The following is a 19,057-nucleotide window of genomic DNA, read 5'->3' as shown; positions in this document are numbered from 1 at the left end:
AGTACTGGTTTACAGGTCACACATCCCAAAGACAAACCCTGGGGATGTCAGAGAACCAGCAGGCAGGAGCAGAAGCCACATCCTGGAATCCACGTTGCCTGGTAGATGCTGAAATATATAATTATGGGGTAGCAGGCAGCCAGTGCGGGGGCGGGGGTCTCACCTCAGGCACAGCAAGTTGTAAATAGTTTTCTGCTTAAGAGCTGGGAGGTGAAGAAGAGAGGGAGGGAGAAAGAGAGGTGGATTGGTGAGAGGGGAGGGATGGTCCTGTAACTAAATTCAATGATGCTTTTATAGTCCTGGTTTTTAAAGGACTCATATGATGCCAAATGAACATATGCATCCACACATGCATGCAGGTTTGGACACACATGAACCCATATACATAAATGCATGCATGCCTATGGTACATGTATTCACCGGTTGCAAATGCTTTGCCCCATAAAGTTTCTATGTTTTTGAGGCTTGCCATGGTCAATAACAAGCTGGTCTGAAACCTCTTTCAGAGGATACACTGCAGGGTGCGTTGTACCTCAATTACTGAGCACAGAACGCATTTCGCAGGGCAGCAGTTCACTTTAGGAAGAGCTGATTCTGAAAGCATTTGAGAGAATACATAAGTAACTGTCTTTGTTACATGTGAAATCCTCTAGCTTGCTACTTCTTTTGAACAGAGCAGACAAGTAAATCTTAGGTTGACTCCCAGTCTCAGCTTAGGTCTGCTTGGAGTATTGGAGATGTTTGTTTATGGATTCAGGGGCCAGGGAACGAGTTGTGCAATTGGCTTGTAATGCCTATGTATGGCTTTGGACAGAAGGGTGTAAGATCTACACTCAATGTGTGTGGTCCAGCACAGGGGAGAGCCACTAAACTAATCCAGAAAGATGACCTGGGAAGATACGATGTATTCTTGTGTACAGACCTGCTTTGGTGGAACACGAAACCCCGCTGACCAGTAGAGAGTCATCCCTAAGGAGTAGACATGCGTCTGCCCAAGAGAAAAGCACATGGTTAGATGTCAGGCATGTGACTCCACAGGCCAGCAGGCCAAGTGCAGCAGTTTCCACACGGAAGGGGAGGGAATCTGGCTAGCCCAGAACCATCTGTACCTCCTTAACCTTTCCTGCCTCCCACGCTGCGGGCTAGAAATTTGTTTTCTAGCAGTAACTATGACTCCAAGATTGGTAAAAAGTAAGAAAGAACATCTGTTAGGGTACTTCTGGAAAAAAATAAAAATGATGCTTTATTGGGGCAAAAAAGAAGCATGTGACTGGCCCCACACGTGTGCTGCTGATTCTCTATGTAATACCACATGATATATGGGGCCACAGCAGCCATTTTGCCACCATGTGGAAATAAGCATAAGGAGTTGAATGGAAAGAAATTCACCTTGAATCCTTGTTTATATCCCTGAGCTGCTGCCCACACCTAAATTCCTCCTTAAGTAACTAAAGACTAACCGTGGGGTTGGATATTGTATCTGGGGCTTTCTGATTCTTGTAACCAAAGCCAGTTGCGGACTACATGATAGGGTCAGTCATACAACAAAGCCGTCTATCTTGTCAGAAAACGACACAGTATAACAAGAAGAGTGTGGTCAGACTTCTTGAAGCTCCTTGTTTTTAAAGTGAGCATTGGACTACAAAAGTACATGAAAGTGATCATTATCAGGCCAATTGATGATGATGATGATGGTGGTGGTGATGATGATGATGATGATGGTGGTGGTGGTGGTGGTGGTGGTGATAATGATGATGATGACGACGACAATGGATGAGGGTTTGCCTGAATCAGACTCAAACATGGGATTGAATCCAAGACCTAGAGCTGATGTCCTTGTCCCCAGACCTGTGGGCTCCAGATGAATGGATGTCCTTTTGGTTGATAACCATTGTCTTGAAGATTGTTTTCTCAGGAAAAGACATGTGTTCCTAACATGGGTAGAGCTCTGGAAGAGAAGCCCCTCAAGTAGTAAACCGTGTGTAAAAGCTATGGCTCCTGGAGCAGACAAAGGGTTGAATGCAAGTGGCTTTGGAGTCCCATGTCATAAAAATGAGGAGTGAATCATGTCATTTGTGCCAATAAACTATTGTCTTTATCTGAAATTGCATCCCTAAAACCCAGCCCCACCCCCAGATCCAGTGTGGGAAAGTCCCCAAGCTTCATCTTCATAGCAATGACCCTGATCAGAAGTGGAGCAGCACACCGATCAGGAGTCTGATGCACAGCAGAGGCTCTGTCCACACCCAGGACTGTCTGGATTCCAAAGCTCTGTCTGAAATGTCCTGGGTGCAGAGCTGAGCCCAGAAGGCTCTATCCCAAATCCTAAATACAGTCTACAGAGTGACACGGGAGAAGAGAAGGCCGGGGAGAAGGTTTTTGAAGGCAGACCCTGGCTCTGTGCACAAGAACACATCTGCCTGCTCAGAGGATGAGGAGAGGTAAGGAAGCCTAAGGGGCTCCCAGCTAGAGACTTGCCCACATCTGCCACCTGCTCCTGGTCTAGACTTGGGAATGGTGCTGGATGCACTCAGGGATGGTTCCGGATGCACTCAGGGATGGTTCTGGATGCACTCAGGGATGGTTCTGGATGCACTCAGGGATGGTTCTGGATGCACTCAGGGATGGTGCTGGATGCACTCAGGGATGGTGCTGGATGCACTCAGGGATGGTGCTGGATGCATTCAGGGATGGTTCTGGATGCACTCAGGGATGGTGCTGGATGCACTCAGGGATGGTGCTGGATGCATTGCTCAGAGTAAGCTGTCGGTCTCAGAATGCAGCCAAGGCTTGGAGAGGGTCCTAAGCACAGCCCCTGCTGGGACCACTACGTTCCTGACCTTCCACATACCCCTCACTCCTCACGCCTAGTTGGAGGGAGAACTGATGTGGTGGATGGAAAGGAACCGTGGTCATCAGAACAGTTTGGATGTAGTAGACCAAGAGAGTAGATGACCCTGCCTGCTTCTTCTTCCTAAGGAGTCAGAGGAGACTGCCTTCAGCCTCTCCCGGAGTCACTCCAGAGGCCAGTCAGAACAGAGGGGTAAGTGGCCAATATAAACACTTTCCAGATTCCTTAGAACCCAGTCCCACCCCACACTGGCTCTCTCTGACTCAGACTCACTGTCATTTTTTCCCTAACTAGCTAGCATCTTCGCAGCATTCCTGCCCTGTTCTAGATTCAGCCTCTTCTGGCCTTAGAATTCCCCAGGGCCTGACACTTCTGCATGGAGGAGGAAACAAGGGAGCGGGATTCTCTCTAGCTCTGGACTGCTAGGGCACAGGAGCAGCTGGACCTCCCTCAAGTCAAACTGCCATGGGAAGTGCTGGAGGTCACAGGGACGTCCCCAACATCACTTCATACCTGTTCAGCTCAGCTCCTCTACAAGGCAGGGTCTGAGGGTGCTTCATTTAGAAGCTACGAGCTCAGAGCAACCAGAGTATGGAGGAGGGAAAGAGAACAAGGGCAGATGTGGCATATAGAGTCACCATGCTGCCACGGAGCCCAAAGCAGGCAGCAGACATGGCTCTCTAGCTCTCAGAAGCCATCTCCAGAAGGTGTGAAGAGACCAACACTTTAAATGCATCCGACCGTGAGGGGAAAGAGGAGAGCAGATTTGCCCTCCCAGTCAACCCTCTTGCCCATCACTGGTGAGGGCTTGTCCATGTTGGCTATTAGCCCCCGAATTTGCATATTGCCTTGGTGTGTCCTTGTAGAAAACCAGAGCTCAGAGTCAGGGTGACATGTTCGCTGAGTCCAAAACATGACAGGCAGCTCAGCCCAGGTGGGGTACCAAGCAGGAGGTGCCAGTGGAAGTCTGAGAAGCAGCTGTCTCCATCTGCCCAGAGGCCCAGTGACTCACCCAGGGATCTCACAGCAGGGAGGGTGAGCAGGCCTGGAGGAAGGAAGCCCGCGCAACTGGTGCTCCATGTTTCCATCGTTACGGTATAACTTGGAGCTACACAGAACTTGATGAAGCAAACCTGGAAGGGCCATTCTCTTCTCAGAGCCCTAAGGAAGAGCAGCAGCATTCCAGGGTGGTCCTGAGAGGAGCAGCACCCCAGATCCACAGGCTTCCCATGAAGGTCCAAGGAAGAAGGGCTGTGCTCACCCAGCACTGTGTGGCTGCCCTGAGCATTCTGAAATGCGCGTCCTTTATTTACTTGTTTAATTTTTTTTTTTTAGCTGAAAATATTGGAACATTTTGCTGTTCAGAAGGAAAACATTTTTTCACTGAGGAAATCCAGTCTTTACTGGATACAGTCTTTACATCGGCATAAGGCACTTGGCATGGTTTTTATTGTTGTTGTTGATATCATTATTATTAGCTTTTGTTCATTTGCTTTGTTTGGTTTTGTTGGTTTATCAAGGCAGGGTTTCTTTGTGTGGCCTTGGCTGTTCTGGAACTCAATTTGAAGACCAGGCTGGCCTTGAACACCTGCCTCTTTAGTGCTAGAATTAAAGGTGTGAGCCACCACCACCCAGCTTTGGCATATCTTATTCTCTCTCTCTCTCTCTCTCTCTCTCTCTCTCTCTCTCTCTCTCTCTCTCTCTCTCTCGGTGTATGTGTATGTGTGTGTGTGTGTGCATGTGTGTGTGATGCATATATACACAATGGAGGTGGTGCATATGCCCACATGTACATGCGTAGAAGCCATCGACTGACGGACAATTGGGTACCTTTCTTTAGCACCCCCTCTCTACTTTTTGAGATCTCTTACTGAACCCGGCCGGAGCTTAACAGTTGATTAAACTGGCCAGCCAGCTAGGCCCTGGAATCCTGTCACCTCCGTCTTTAATCACTGGCATTATGGGTATGCAGCACCACACCTGACTTACTGCATGCTTACATGCAAGCATGTTAACCAGCAAGCCAGCTCCCCAGACCGCAACACTGTTTGTAATGCTGACAATTAAGAGCATTAGAGAAGATCCAAGAGTTACATTAGTATCACTTAACTGACTGAGAAACTTGGGTTCAGTGAGGTTGATCTGCCTTGTCCAAAAGCTACTAAGTTGCTGTCAAGAAAGCATATGAACAACCCGTTTTAAGCCTACTCTTCCTCAGAATTGGTGCTGAAGCAGAGGGTTTTGGGTGTCTCCCCAGGAGAGGTAGGATACCACACCTACTTGAGATGCGTCAGGCCGCTCTTCCTCATCTGGTCCCTGTAGCAGTTCGGGAGCCTTGAATGGTGCAGCCTCTATGTGAGAAACGTTGTCTTGGAAAGAAAGACTTCCGGCTGCAGAAAGCAGGAGTGACCAGGGGCAGACCACATAGTCTGAGGAATCTGAAAGGGAGGCAACGATGGGGTGTAGGAACAGGGCCAGTATGGCCAACAGCACTTGCTCTGAAGACTGATTCTGACCTATATAGACACAGAACAGAATAAACTCCACCCAGCACATAGAAAAGTGTGTTACAAAAGGTAGCTGTGGGACTGGAGAGATGGCTCAGTGGTTAAGAGCACTGACTGCTCTTCCAGAGGTCCTGAGTTCAAATCCCAGCAACCACATAGTGGCTCACAACCATCTGTAATGGGATCTGATGCCCTCTTCTGGTGTGTCTGAAGACAGCAGCAGTGTACTTGAATACATTAAATAAAAAAATCTTTAAAAAAAAAAAAAACAGGTAGCTGTAACGGGACAAGAATTTAGCACCTACACCTGAATCTAACAAGGACCTGAAATTTTTAAAGACAAGCTAGAAATTGCTTTAGACCTGAGTTCCTTGCAGCTGGTCCACAGCCTGAGGCAGCTGGGCATGGCACGGATCTACAACAGTTAGATCCCTCAGGACAGGAGCCAGGAGTGAGGGTTCAGGGGGAAAAGAAGCTAAGGCATAGGTCTGCAGCCTCCCTCCACTGGCTGGCTCTGGAACCCAGCGACTAGCAGAACCTGTGCGTTCTCACATGCCCTGATGCTGATGCTGCAGCGGCTAAGTCAGGGGGCTCCTGAGTCGATACCTAAGCGTGGGTTCTCTGTATTTACTTCATCTGCCACCGGAAATCTCATAGCCCTCAATCGCCTCTTCTCATCTCCTTTAACCATTTCTAGGAACAATTCTTCCCAGAAGAGGCTCTGCAGAGACCTCACAGGAAGCAGAACTCTCCTACCTTGTCCAGGAGACTGTAATATGAATATGAAATGACCAAGTAGGGGCACCTCTGTCCTGGACTCAGCCTCGGGACATGAAAGCCCTTCTGTACCTCAAGGCCTGGCCTCACCCTTTGACGATTTTCTCAAGGACCTGTCCTCCTAGGTACTGCAGGCTTCGGTCTTCCTGTCCACACTCTATCAGTCTGCTCATCTGAGTGTGCCCATATTCCATAGGGCCCCTCCTAATGCCCATGCTCTCTGTGAGTTATCCCCTGACAATTGCCTCTGTCCCACCTGGACATGACTGAAGGCTACTGCTGGCCAGATAATTCAGGGACCTTCAACATACTGAGCTACAAGTACAGACCCACCATCAGAGCAACACCCAATCCAAGGAGGGGAACAAGCTCTCCACTCCAAGGATCTATGAGGAATGTCCTGACACCTTCGTTATCTCCACATCGAAGCTTGGTGACTGTTCATGTTAACCTCCCTTGTTTAGAACATGGGTTCTGCCTTCTGATGGGCTAGAATCTGACAGAGCAAGTACGGGCATGTCCAAGTGTTGGAAAAGGCCGATGTTGCTGCCTCTGGTCTCTCTCTGTAAGCACCAGGTAAGCCCACAGCAGAGGTACAGCCTTTGATTCTTGGTTCTTTGGTTGTGTGGTTAAAGCCTTAACCACCTTGGCCACCTTTCACTGCACCTGCCTGGTGAGTACCATTATTGTGGTCTGGTTCTAAAAGCTTAGGGTTGATCACAGATCAAGAAGATAAGGGGGGTTGGGGATTTAGCTCAGTGGTAGAGCGCTTGCCTAGGAAGCACAAGGCCCTGGGTTCGGTCCCCAGCTCCGAAAAAAAGAACCAAAAAAAAAAAAAAAAAAAAAAAGAAGATAAGGAAGCTTATTTAGGAAGCTTTACTTTCAGTGTCCTCTGACTCAGTTGCCCCAAACGCTCTCTTACCATTACGTAGGTCTTCCAGGAGTCGCTCAGCAGCCAGTGACAAAAGGGACCAGATTTCCTCCTCAGACAGGGCTTCACCTCTGACCTGCAGGGCACTAGCAAGTGTCACAGAGGCCACACTCATGCCTGCGAAGACACACACGTGACAGAGCACTGTAATTCGGGAAATGCTCCATCCCTCCAATTACTGGGTACTGTGTGGACATCCTGCTTCCATCCCCGGCACCTTTGAGGCACAGGGTAAGCAGCCTAGAGAAGGAGAGGCGTTCGCTACACCTGGACAGACAGGTCTGTGGCTTCTTAGGGAATGAGCAATAGATTGATCAATTAACTCTCAGAAAAAGAAATGGGCTGAAGACTGAAGAGATGGCTTAGTGGTTAAGAGCAGTGACTGCTTTTCCAGAGGTTCTGAGTTCAAATCCTAGCAACCACGTGGTGGCTCACAACCATCTGTAATGAGATCAGATGGTCTGGTGTGTCTGAAGACAGCTACAGTGTATTTATATATAATAAATCTTTAAAAAGGAGAAGAAACATTAAAAAAAAGAAGTGACAAGAAATGTGTACCAATTATCTCTCCTCCAGGAGAGTTCCCTGTACCAAGGAATGTTTATTACCTACACTTCATCAAGACTCATGAACATTTTAGCCTGAGACACATGAGTACACCTTCAGTCATTAGCAGCCACCACTGGAGCTGGCTGCAAGTGTCACCACAGGCCTTTCCACCAGCGCTTGCCTGCAGAGGGAGAATCTCCCAAAGGAAACAAGAGCCTAACTTCCAGAACTGGAAGGATGCACAAAGTAGCTGGGGGAAGCACCCCTGCCAGGAGAGCTACTCTGTTTCCTTCTAGAAGGATCCTTTAAACCAAAGCTGACATTTCAACTTGCCCCACCCCCAACCCCAAGACACCCTCGCTAATCTCCAAAGCCCTGCTGGAGGCAGCAGGAAGGCTTAAAGCTTTTCCTAATCTGTTTATGGGGGCAGAGTACTTGCTGCTCCTGAAGGCAGGTACTCCTTGTGGAGCTGGGTAGTGAGCCCACAGGCAGCTCCAGCCTCCAGGCGCTGAGCAAAGCTGACTATTCACAGGTTGCTGGGGGTGGCAGCAGGCTCGTGGCCTTTCCAGGTGCACCCGGACACCTGGAGCGGACGCTGAGAGCTGTGATTTGTCACAAGGACTCTATGAGGGCACCTATGGTCTCAGGTCACTGAGGGGGACTCTAGCCAGCCCAAGCATGGCAAAATATGGCTCTGGCAGTCCTTGTCCTTCTCCCTAATTCCCTCTGCCTTGCTGGAAATCCATTAGATTCCAGTCCTCATGCTACCCACCAAGGTCTATTCCCTTATCTGGCCACTTACTCCTCCTGAGGCTGACTACCAAGGTCCAACTACGTAAGTATTGAGGTTCAGCTAGCAAAGAATTGAGGTCCAGCAATCAAAACCCCCCTTTGGCTAACCTAATTAACATCCCCAATTAAAATTAAACACCTCCTCCAAACATGGGGTTTCCCCATTTACCTTGATAAACCACCATTTGCTGATGGGCAGTGTTTGTCTCCTCTCTATCCAGAAGCGGTCCTTGGTCCTCACAGAATGAAGGGCTATCCTCCCTCTCCCTTGTTCCCTTCCCCTTCTTCCCCCCTCTTCCTCTTTCTTCTGTCTTTGTCTCTTATTCCCTGTCCTATGTCCGCCCTGGGCAAATAAATGACCTTTGAGCCGACTGACTCTGAGAGTCCCGCACCTACAAACACAGACAAGAATCAGTCCCAGCAGCCAGGTGAACGTCTGGGGTGCTGCGTGTTCCGGTTCACCACATGGTTGCCTGTGTTTGTCAGAATCATGCCACGCCCATGTTTGTAGTCATATATGTCCACTCAAGTCTTCTGGAGATGAATTGGGACTCAACCCAGGCCACTTCTTACTTTTTCCCTTTTTTTCTCTGTTCCATTCTCCCTTTCTCTCTTTCTTTTCCCTTTCTTTCTTCAAAAGTTGTCAAAGAACTATGAGTTAAACATTCCCATTTATCTGTCTGTTTCTAACTGTAATCACACTGAGTGGCTACTTGGATTCTCAGACAAAACTCTCGAAATTCCAAGGGGAAGCCAAGACCAGAAGAAGAAAAACACCAGCAACAATGTAAATCTGTTAGGGAGGCGGCTCATGGAGAAGTCTTTTCCATTCAGCAATGCCAAGGAAGCACGGTTTTCCAGAGGACCCCTGAGCACTGGCCTAGACCTCACTACTTCATAAAATATAGCTCAAAGCCAGTTGTAGATTTCACTTAGTTCTCAAACCATACCCTTTCAAGAAAGCAAAGGAGAAAACATAGGGACCCAGACTGGTTAAAGGTTTTGTGAACTTAATACCAAGAGCATGATCTATAAAGGGATGTTTAAGTGATAAATAGGACATCAGAGGAATTGAATTTTTTGCTCTGAGAAAAAATCCCATGGAGAGTATGAAAAGCAAATTTTACTAAGATAAAATATTCTAAAACCACATATCCGAAAAGACACACATATTTAGAGTGCATATTTTTAAATTCTCACAATCCACCAATAAGAAAATGATTCGGACACAGCTCAGTGGTCAACATCTCTTGCTGCCTTAGCGTGAGGACCTGAGCTGAAAGCTCAGAGTGCCTGTAAAAGCTGGCTGCCATGTAAGAACCTGTAGTCACCCATACCATGTGGGAGAGGCAGACAGGCAAATACGCAGGAGTTCAGAAGCTAGGTAGCCTGGCATACAGACAGGCAGCCCTGTCAGGAGTTGGGGGCCCTTCCTCAAACAAGGTAGAAGTCAAGGGCCAACCCCAGGGTCATTTTCTGACCGGTACGCACGTGTCATGATAAGTGCATATCCGCATGAAGACTTGCTCAGTTGTACAAACACTCATACACACACACAAGAAAATAAATAGTATAATTAGAAAATGACACAAGCATGTCCCCAGAGATATTTATACGGATACCAAATTAAACCCATAAAAATATATTAGACATCATTAGATATGAGAGAGATGCAAATTAAAGCCACAGTGACGTGATAGTGTAAACCCACTGGGATTACTAAGATAAACATTTGTCACAACCCCGAACACTAGTGAGCATGCATAAGAACCCAATCTTCACACACCCAGTGAGACTGTGAAGCCGATGGATATGCTGGAAAACAGCTTGATAGCATCTTATAAAATCAGGCATGCAATTGCTATATCACCCAGCATAAACAAGTAAATCCAGACACGTATGTAAGCACACATGCTCACGTGCACTCAGGAACCATCCGAGTGGAGTGTGAAAGCTCTGCTCACGCTCATTGGAGTTGGTGACCCCAGACACGTAATGTGCCAGGGCACACAGACACACACACGGGCCGAGACAGTCTCAAAATTCAAACACCGAACCCCTGCAGAAAGGCCACGCTGCGCCCAAGAGGCGCACTGGACTTTGTCAGAAATGCAGCTGCAAAGTCCAAATGGCAAATGTGTAGATCAAACAACTGGGGTCCTCAAGGAAGACAGTATTTAAAGAAAGCAAAGGAAGAGAAGGAGGGCGGGAAGGATGGGAGGGAGGAGGGAGGAAGAGAGGGAGGGAGGGAAGGAAGTCACAGAATGTCAAAGTAAGAGCCTTTCTAAGTCTTCCTGTCCACAGAAGCAGTGAGAAAATGGCTCCCTCAGACGTCACAGGGCTAGGCTCCAGCTGTGCCTCTTTTTAACCCCATTTTCTGACCTTGTTAGGACCTGAACTGCCAGCATGACCCCTGGAAAGCTCTCAAAAGATTTATCTGTACCGGGACTGGAGAGATGGCTCAGCAGTTAAGAATATGTACTGCTCTTGCAGAGGACACAAGACTTTTAAAAAGTAAAAGCAAAATTTCGAAGCTAGCCTCCAATGATGCTCTAAAAAGAAAAGAATGGTCTGCACTGACCCCATTCAGAGTTCCTCCGGTGCCAACAGAAGTTTCTATAGAGGCCGCTTTTTTAAATAATCAGCATCGACTATTTAACGTTGCAGTCATCCACGATCACGATAGGTTTTGCAGAGATAGCCAGTGTTTCAAGAGCCACCAAGCAGCTGGCCACTGAGAAGACATCAACTGACTTGAAAAGTCTTCCAGCATCGCCAAGAACCTAGAAGTCCCTTTGACTTGTAGAACTGTGTCCCAGTTTGAGGTGGTACATGCGGTCCGGGCTCTAAACATTTACCTCCAGCTCACCGTTAGTCACTGCACGGGTAGGAAGCAGATGCTGAGTCAGATTTGTGGGCTGAAGGCTCGCCCTTTCATCTCTCAGAGATCTGCTGGGAGCACGGACGTCCTTGTGCTTAAAGATAAGCACAAAGGCAAGCAGGAATGCTAACCGCGTAGCATGGTCTCTTCTGAGAGAGATGTACAACTTGTTTTCCACCCCGAAGGTGAGCATGGAGGTAGATAATAGACTGGTGATATGTGCTATACATAGGTCCAGGCCATCCCAACCTCCAACGACCAGGACCAGAGGACTAATAGCCCAAATGACCTTTATCTGTGTGACCTACGACCTAGACCACGCCAGATCCTCCCCTAGGCCCTTAAGATAACACATGTAGAGTACCTCTAGAACCCAGCTTCATGGAAGACTCGAAATACACCTTGAGTTTTGACGTAGCCTGGGCACTTGTGCCCCAGTGATTGTGTTACACCAGGAAACTTTCTTCCCAAATTGTATTGTACTTAAACATGCCTGCAATAAAGCTGCCCAGAGTCTAAATTTAGAGGTTTGAACCAACTCAGCTACTGAGTCTTGTTGAACTGGATTTCCTTTTTGCCTCACAGGGATCAACAGTCTGCTGGCTTTGGTGTTTGCAGAGACCCCTGCAGAGAGAGACCCCTGCAGAGAGAGACCCCTGCAGGGACACCCACGGAGAGAGACCCCTGCAGAGAGATCCCTGCAGAGAGAGACCCCAGCACAGAGGGATCCCTGCAGAGACCAGAAAGACATGTTGGATCCAGGTATTTAACGATGACAGTCTTCACCAACCTTCAGTGACTACTAAATTAATTGAGTTGAGACCCCAGCAGCCACACATAACAGAATGCAGGGCTTGGAAAGTAGTTAAATGTGTAAATAACAAGGAAGAACAACCATGGCACTCCTAGACAAGAGCAGGAGGGAGGTTTAGCCAGAGGTGCCTTCTGTATCATTGAAAATCGTATTTTCAATCCGCCCTCCATGCAATGCAAGGAGGAAAATTAATCATAGGGGCTGGAAAGATGTCTCAGTGGCCGAGAGCCACTCTTGCTGCTCTTGCTGGGGACCAGAGTTCAGCTCCCAGCATCCTTGAGGTGGATCACAACTGTTTGTAACTCCAGTTCTGAGGAATATACTGGACCCCACTGGCACCACACTCATGTGGTACATGAACACACACGCAGATAAAACATGTATATACATAAAATACAAAGAAATAAATCTCTTATTAAGCAGCCCATAAATAGAACAAAAAGACAGACAAGTCATCGTTCCTAAGGAGATCCAAATATTGGACGTACTAGACAAAGACTTTATATTAGCTGCTTAAAAAGTGCTCCTGTTGCCAACAGAAATGGTGTCTAAAGAACTGAAGGAAAGTTGGGCTTTATCCCCTGCACTCAGGGGGCCGAGGCAGGTGGATCTCTTGAGTTCAAGGCCAGCCTGGTCTACATGGTGAGGTCCGGGAAAGCCAGGGATTTGTAGAGAGACCTTGTCGAAGGAGGAGGATGTGGAGGAGGAGAAGAGGAAGAGGAAGAACAGAAGAGAAAGAAAAGAAGAGGAAGAACAAGAGGTGGAGAGGAAGAAGAAGAGGAAAAAGAGGAAGAACGAAGAACTGAGGGAAAGCAGGAGAGGAGAACAGCAGCAACAAGGTAGAAAATCTAAGCAAAGAAACAAGTGCAGTGGCTAAAATGACTCATCAGAGGACTTCAAAAGCTGAGATCATCAAAAAGTAGTGAGCTCCAAAGCAGGGCAATGAAGATTATCAGCGTAGGAAAAAGGGAAAAAGTTAATGAGGAAAAATGAGTAGCTGTTCAGCTCTCTGTAGGACACCCTCCCTCAGCTTAACTCACGTCCCAGGAGTCAGTTTCTGAGAGAGGAGAGGAGAGCAAGCCGGGAGCAGAACCACCCTGACTGTAATAAAAACATTGAGTTACCCATAGGAGGAGAAGCTCAGTGAGACCCATGGAGTACCACATCTTAATTAAGCAGCCAGCAAGGAACTAAAGAACAGTGAAAGGAGCAAAAAGGGAAGAGGAACAGGCAGCAAATCCTCAATAAAACACGCACGGCTGATTTGTCGTCTAGGCCCAGGCTGGTGCAGGGACCTGACAGAGCGATCCATTTGATGTGCAGGGAAGGAAAGGGCTGTCCAGAATTCTGTCCCCAGTAAAGCATCCTTCAACTTAAAGGAGAGGGGCTAGAAAGATGGCATAGCAATTAACATTTCCTGCTCCTGTAAAAGACCTGAGTTTGGTTCCCATGACCCAAGTGGCAGCTCACATCCACCTGTATCTGCCAGTTCTGGGAGATCTGGCACCCAATGCTGCCCTCTGTGGGCTCCTGCACACACATGGTGCATGTAAACTCAGGGAAGAGCATGCATACACACACACACACACACACACACACACACTCACATACACACACACACACCAAATAAGTCTAAAAGGGAACTGAAAACTGGATTAAGGCATTCCCACAAAAACACAAACACCAATTTGTTGCCCTGTCCCCCAAGAACTAAAGGGATCCTTCAGACTGACATTAGCACATGCTAGACAGTGACTCAGATCCTCATGAGAAGTAAGAGCTCCAGGAAAGGTGACAGAAGCAAGGTCAGTTGCAACCCTTGATTTAAAAGGAAGAACGACATCCAACAGGAACCACACGCATGCTCACGAGGGCCAACCTCTCTTGTTACCAAGGCTGAGAGGTCCCGGAGGCCTGAAGTTGTGGTTCTCATTGTGGAAAGCGACACTATCACGGCATCCACAGTGAGGGCAGCCCCGTTCCTGTCCTCACGCCTGTTCGAAAGCATAACCATGAGTCTCTGCTGAATGTGCACATGCGCTTGTCTGTGCAAACTCTCTGCCCGCCAGGCTCCAGGCCTGCAGCAGTGTGTTTAGACCTGCCCCAGGGTAGCTGGGACCAGAGGAGAGTGTAGAAGCATCCAGAGTCCTGTCTTCCCTTAGCCACAACCTCCTGCACCAGCCACGAATGAGAGACACCCCAATGGACAGTAGTAGCCCTTGAGGGTCTACTTTACGGGCTCCACTCCAGGCCCGTCATCAAGAACCAACCTGAAGCCTCAGTAAGTATTTTCTTCAAATGTGGTCTGGAACCAGTTGACCTTTTCCTCCAATGAAAACAAGAGCCCACTCCCCTAGTACTTACTGGATGTCAAGACAAATTCAGCGTGTTGATTGGATGGGTCATTTCAGCCCCATTACAGAATGTGAATGGCACTGTTGTCACACCCACTTCACAGATGTGGGGACTAAGGGGCAAAGATAGAACGACTTGGCCAGCATCACATGGCTTTGGGTTTAGGCCTGTGTTTCCGGTTTCCAGGGCCATGCACTTTTTCTCCAGTCTGCTGGCTGTGGGGACAGCATGAGGCACCTTACAGAGCAGCAGTCTGGAGAATTTGCAGCTGAGAAGCCTTTCATCACACCATGATGCCTCTGGGCTTCTCTCCAAGTTTCTCTAAGTGGTCTGGTGGGCAAGGTACTGCTGTGCAACGAGCTAAAAAGGGTGCCATTAACTATTAAAAGAATACAGGATTGCATTTCACAGACCAGTCTGGTCAGCCGGCTAGTGAGGAGTCTCTGAAAAAGCACAAAGCCAATGGGCACTGCTCTGGCCAATGCACAACCCCCATCTCATCTCTCGTGAACCTTCCTGTATCTCATCTCCGTGGACCTCATTATCTGAGGCCTTCTGGAGTCCTCTCGAGGCCTAAGATCCTTCCTGCCATCCCAGGCTAGGGTATGCATGCACACAACCAGCCCTGTGTGTTTCCAGGCTTTCGTGCATCCTGCCTGCCAAGATCCGTTTTGGTTAATCTTCAGCCTTCAGCAGCCTTCAACCCGGTTTGGTGCAAGCTAACACATCCTACTGCCCACGGCCTTTAGTGGTCCTCACATGGACCGTGGAGACAGAGGCTGGAATTTCATCTGTGAGGCTGTCTGGACAATGCTCTCCGAGACACGCTTTATTTAATATGTGTTTGTTAAGTGCGTAGTGTACCTGAAGTCAGTGTAGCCCCCTCCCTGTGTGAGGGCTGGGGACAGGCATGGGAAAACAAGCCACACACAGGTAAGCAAACACAATGCCTCCATCTCAGACTGACAGGCTGCAGAGAGAGACTGAGGCAAGCTGATGTACGACAGCAGATGCTTACAGGGAGGGAGAGGGTCCTTTAACAGAATATCAGGGAAGGAATTTTGGGAGATGGCCTTTGAGCCGAGACTCAGAGGTTGCAAAAAACACTCTATGAGGGTAGGGTGGGTTCTGGCAAAGAATGGACACAAATATCCTTAGGATTGACAGAGTTTGAGAATGCAAGAACCCTGCATGGTGGAGACGGTGGTGAGAGGGCAGAGGACAGAGATGGGACAGGAGGCAGAGTCACAGAGGTTAGCAGGAGCAGGATGAGTTCTTGCCTGGCAGCAACAGGAAGCTGGCTGTTGGCTGCTGCTGGGCAGGGCATGTGCAGTTGGAGCAAAGGCAGGCTGGAACCTAGGTGCCCAGGCCTGTGACTGAGCAACTCTCTCTCTCTTCCCCTCCCCCTCCCCCTCCCCCCTCTTCCTCCTCCTTCTCCCCTTCCCCTTCCTCTCTTTGCGTGCAACACAGATCGCCTCGTCTGTGCTTCACCCATCGAGTGAATGCATGGTCTTCATCACTGACAAGGCTCTTACCACCCCACTCGCAGGAAGAATCCTGCATCCACCCACCCTAGACGGCTGCTGAGTGATGATACCTGGGTGGCCGCTTGTGACAGGCCACCTGCCCCATGTGTGTTTGTTGTCAAGCTATTGGGCAGTATCGACCAGATGCTGGCTTTGAAGAGGTAAGAGCCTCTGCTGGCCCTAAGTGTCTTTTGACTGAGTACTGGCCTTGAGCAGTACTGAATCTCCCTGACCCCTCTAAGCTTCCATCAAAGAACATGGCTTCTAGAGGGATGTGTAGCCCTCTGGAAGGCCCTGAGAGGGAAGTTGGGCCCAGGACTCTAGGCTCTGCTCTTACCTCTGGGGTTCAGGGTACTGATGCCCACAATATAAAGGCATGAATATCCTTAGGATTAACAGAGTCACAGCCGCAGGAGGTAGACTGTGGACAGTGCGTATGCCTCCTATCCCATGGCAGCCGGTGGCCAGGCACTGCTTCTTCCTTGGGTGGTCTTCTACCGTCCATTACTCCCTCCTCCTCTCACGATCCCAGCATCTGCACCGCCTTCCATAACCTCTGAAGTATTGGCTCCCGGGTTTTGATCTCGGGTCCTATATTATGTTCCCGTGGCTGTTGTAACACATCATCAAAGGCTTGGTGACTTAAAATAACAGAAACCCATTTTCATATAGTTTCAGAGGCCACAAGGCCGAAATCAGAGTGGATTGGATGCAGGGCCTCACTGCCTCCTGATGCTTGGCAGGGGCAGAGGTCAGGGGGCAAATTCTTTGCCTCCTTCAGTTTCAGAAGATTGTCAGAATTCCTGGGTTTATGGCCATGTCATTTGAATATTGGCTCTGGAGTCATGCTGTCTTCTCTGGCCCCATCTTGTGAGCACGGAGATGTGTGAAATCCACCTAGATAATCTAGAATATTCTCCCATCTAAGAAGCTTTAACTTGATTGCAGCTACAGTCTCTTCTGCATAGAGAGCAGCCATCACAGAGTCCCTAAATGAGGTGTGGATCTCCCTGGGTTTGGTTTGTGGAGTATTATTCAGGCCTTCTCTGGCCCTGTTTTCACTCCATGCTCTCTCTTTTCAGAGACACGATATGAGCTTTAGACATTGAATCTCCAGCTTTCTGACCCCGTGGCTGTGTGACCTTGTGAACTGGGAAATGCTTGACCTCTCTGAGCCTCGGTTTTGTTATCTGAGGACTAGGGTCAGCAGCTGCTGCATCACAGAACCGATGAGATTAAACTGAAGCACTCAGAACAGAAAAGGAGCTGAGCTCACCCTGACTCCTGTCCTTTCCCATCTCGGCTTCCCCCATCCAGACCAGGCTTTCAAGCATCAGAGCTCTGAGCAGCTTCCAAGACATTGACGTTGAAGATACAGTGTTAATTGTTTCCATCTGTTTGCTGGGGCTGAGGTACTGTAAACATCCCATTTTCACCCTCACTGAAACGCTTCAACTATCTCAAGGCCCCCCAAAATAGACACCCCAGAAGGAACCAGGGAGGGTGTGGGAGTTCTAAGAAGTCACAGCTTGCAGAAAGATCTTGTCCACACTGTTTGGTCCATAACCCGACCACCCTGCTACTTGAACCTTTGTAGAGTCATTGAAAGCTATCCACCCACGGCCAAATCAGGATCCAGGAGGAGTTTGCCACTAGATAAGCTTCCTCTTCCTTCTCCACAAAGAAAAAGAGTCTTCTGTTCCACTTATGCCTTAATTCAGACTAAAAAACCCAGGGCTCTGCCCTTCCGGAGTTTTCTGCAGTGACCTTTGCATTACTGTGACCAAACACCTGACAGAAACAACTTAGAGAGGGCCAGGCTGCCTTCATCGTAGTTTCAAAGGCACTCCCCATCATGGCGATGATCTCGGTGAACTTCATGACGGCAGCTCTTTCCATGATGCCTGTGGTGGCTTGAGCAGGCATGGTCCTTATAAGCTCAGACATGTGAGTACTTGGCCATCAGGGAGTGGCACATGTTAAGAGGAATTAGGAGGTGTGGTCTTGTTAAAGGAAGTGTCCACCTGGGGTGTCCTTTGGGTTTTCAGAAGCCCAAGTCTGACCGTCTTAGTTAGGATTTCTATTGCTGCAAAGAGACAGCATGACCACAGCAACTCTCATAAAGGGAAGATTTTGGCTGGGGCCAGCTTACAATTTGCAGGCTTAGTCTGTTAGCGTCATGGCGGGAAGCAGGGCAGCACAGAGGCAGACTCAGTGAGGTAGCTGAGAGCTTTACATAGGATAAACTGGCAGCAGGAAGGGGGAAATACTGGGCCTGCCTTGAGCATTTGAAACCTCAAACAGTGCTACTCCCTGGTAACCAAAAGCATCCAAATGTATAAGCTTATGAGGGCCATTCCTATTCAAACCACCATACCAACTCAGTGGCTTTCTCTCTCTTCCTGCTGCCTACGGATCCCGATGTAGAAATCCTGGCTTCTCCAGCACCTCTTTTGCCTGCCACCGCGCTCCCTGCCATGATGATCATGAATTAGCCTTGGAAACTGTAAGCAAGCCTCAATTAAATGCTTTCTTTTTAAAAAGTCCCTGTGGTCATGGCGTCTCTTCACAGCGATAGAACATTGGCTAAGACAATGGTCAAACAGGAAGCAGAGTGAGAGGTGGAGCCAGGGCCAGATAGGACCTTCATAGACCTGCTACTGGTGACCTAGTTAGGTTAGACAAGTCCCACCGGCTAGAAGGTTCCATAGTCTCCTGAGACAACTCCATCACAATGAATGAGACTTCAAGACATGAGTGTCTGGGGAACATTCCAGATTCATACCATAGCAAGCAAATAGTGCCTGGAATTATACCAGCACTGCTTCTCCACATGTATCTTTTTTTCTTCCCCTCCCCCTACCTCCCCAAGTCCGAATGCCCCATGACCCACCCACAATGTGGAGACAGCACTATTGAAACATGACTTTGAGCAAGGACACTTCCTTGTCAGTAAGGCTGAGGCACCAGTTCCCATGTAACAGGCTAGCACTGCCCAACTGCCCACCTCTCCTTGGTGCTCAAAGATGCATGGCCCTCTCACCTGTATTTTAGGCAATGGCACCCATCCAGAG

General features: G+C 48.6%; 1 protein-coding gene across 3 annotated transcripts in view; it reads right to left on the bottom strand.

The window, feature by feature from the left end:
• Frmpd2 (FERM and PDZ domain containing 2) overlaps positions 1-19,057 on the bottom strand; it is a 119,788-nt gene that overhangs the window by 84,971 nt on the left and 15,760 nt on the right. For all 3 annotated transcript variants that reach the window (XR_015639518.1, XM_087588909.1, NM_001432848.1), the window contains 3 exon segments: positions 7,058-7,183; positions 5,132-5,289; positions 923-988 (listed from right to left, as the gene is read on the bottom strand). Coding sequence is in view for 2 of the 3 variants with exons in the window: in XM_087588909.1 (XP_087445035.1) it covers positions 923-988; positions 5,132-5,289; positions 7,058-7,183 (350 nt within the window). In the remaining variant the exon portion in view is untranslated.

Source organism: Rattus norvegicus, chromosome 16 (assembly GCF_021556685.1).
Source record: "Rattus norvegicus strain SHRSP/BbbUtx chromosome 16, alternate assembly SHRSP_T2T, whole genome shotgun sequence".
Lineage (NCBI taxonomy): Eukaryota > Metazoa > Chordata > Mammalia > Rodentia > Muridae > Rattus > Rattus norvegicus.
The sequence above is the reverse complement of the archived record's forward strand: the minus strand, read 5'-3'. Positions and strand labels throughout refer to the sequence as shown.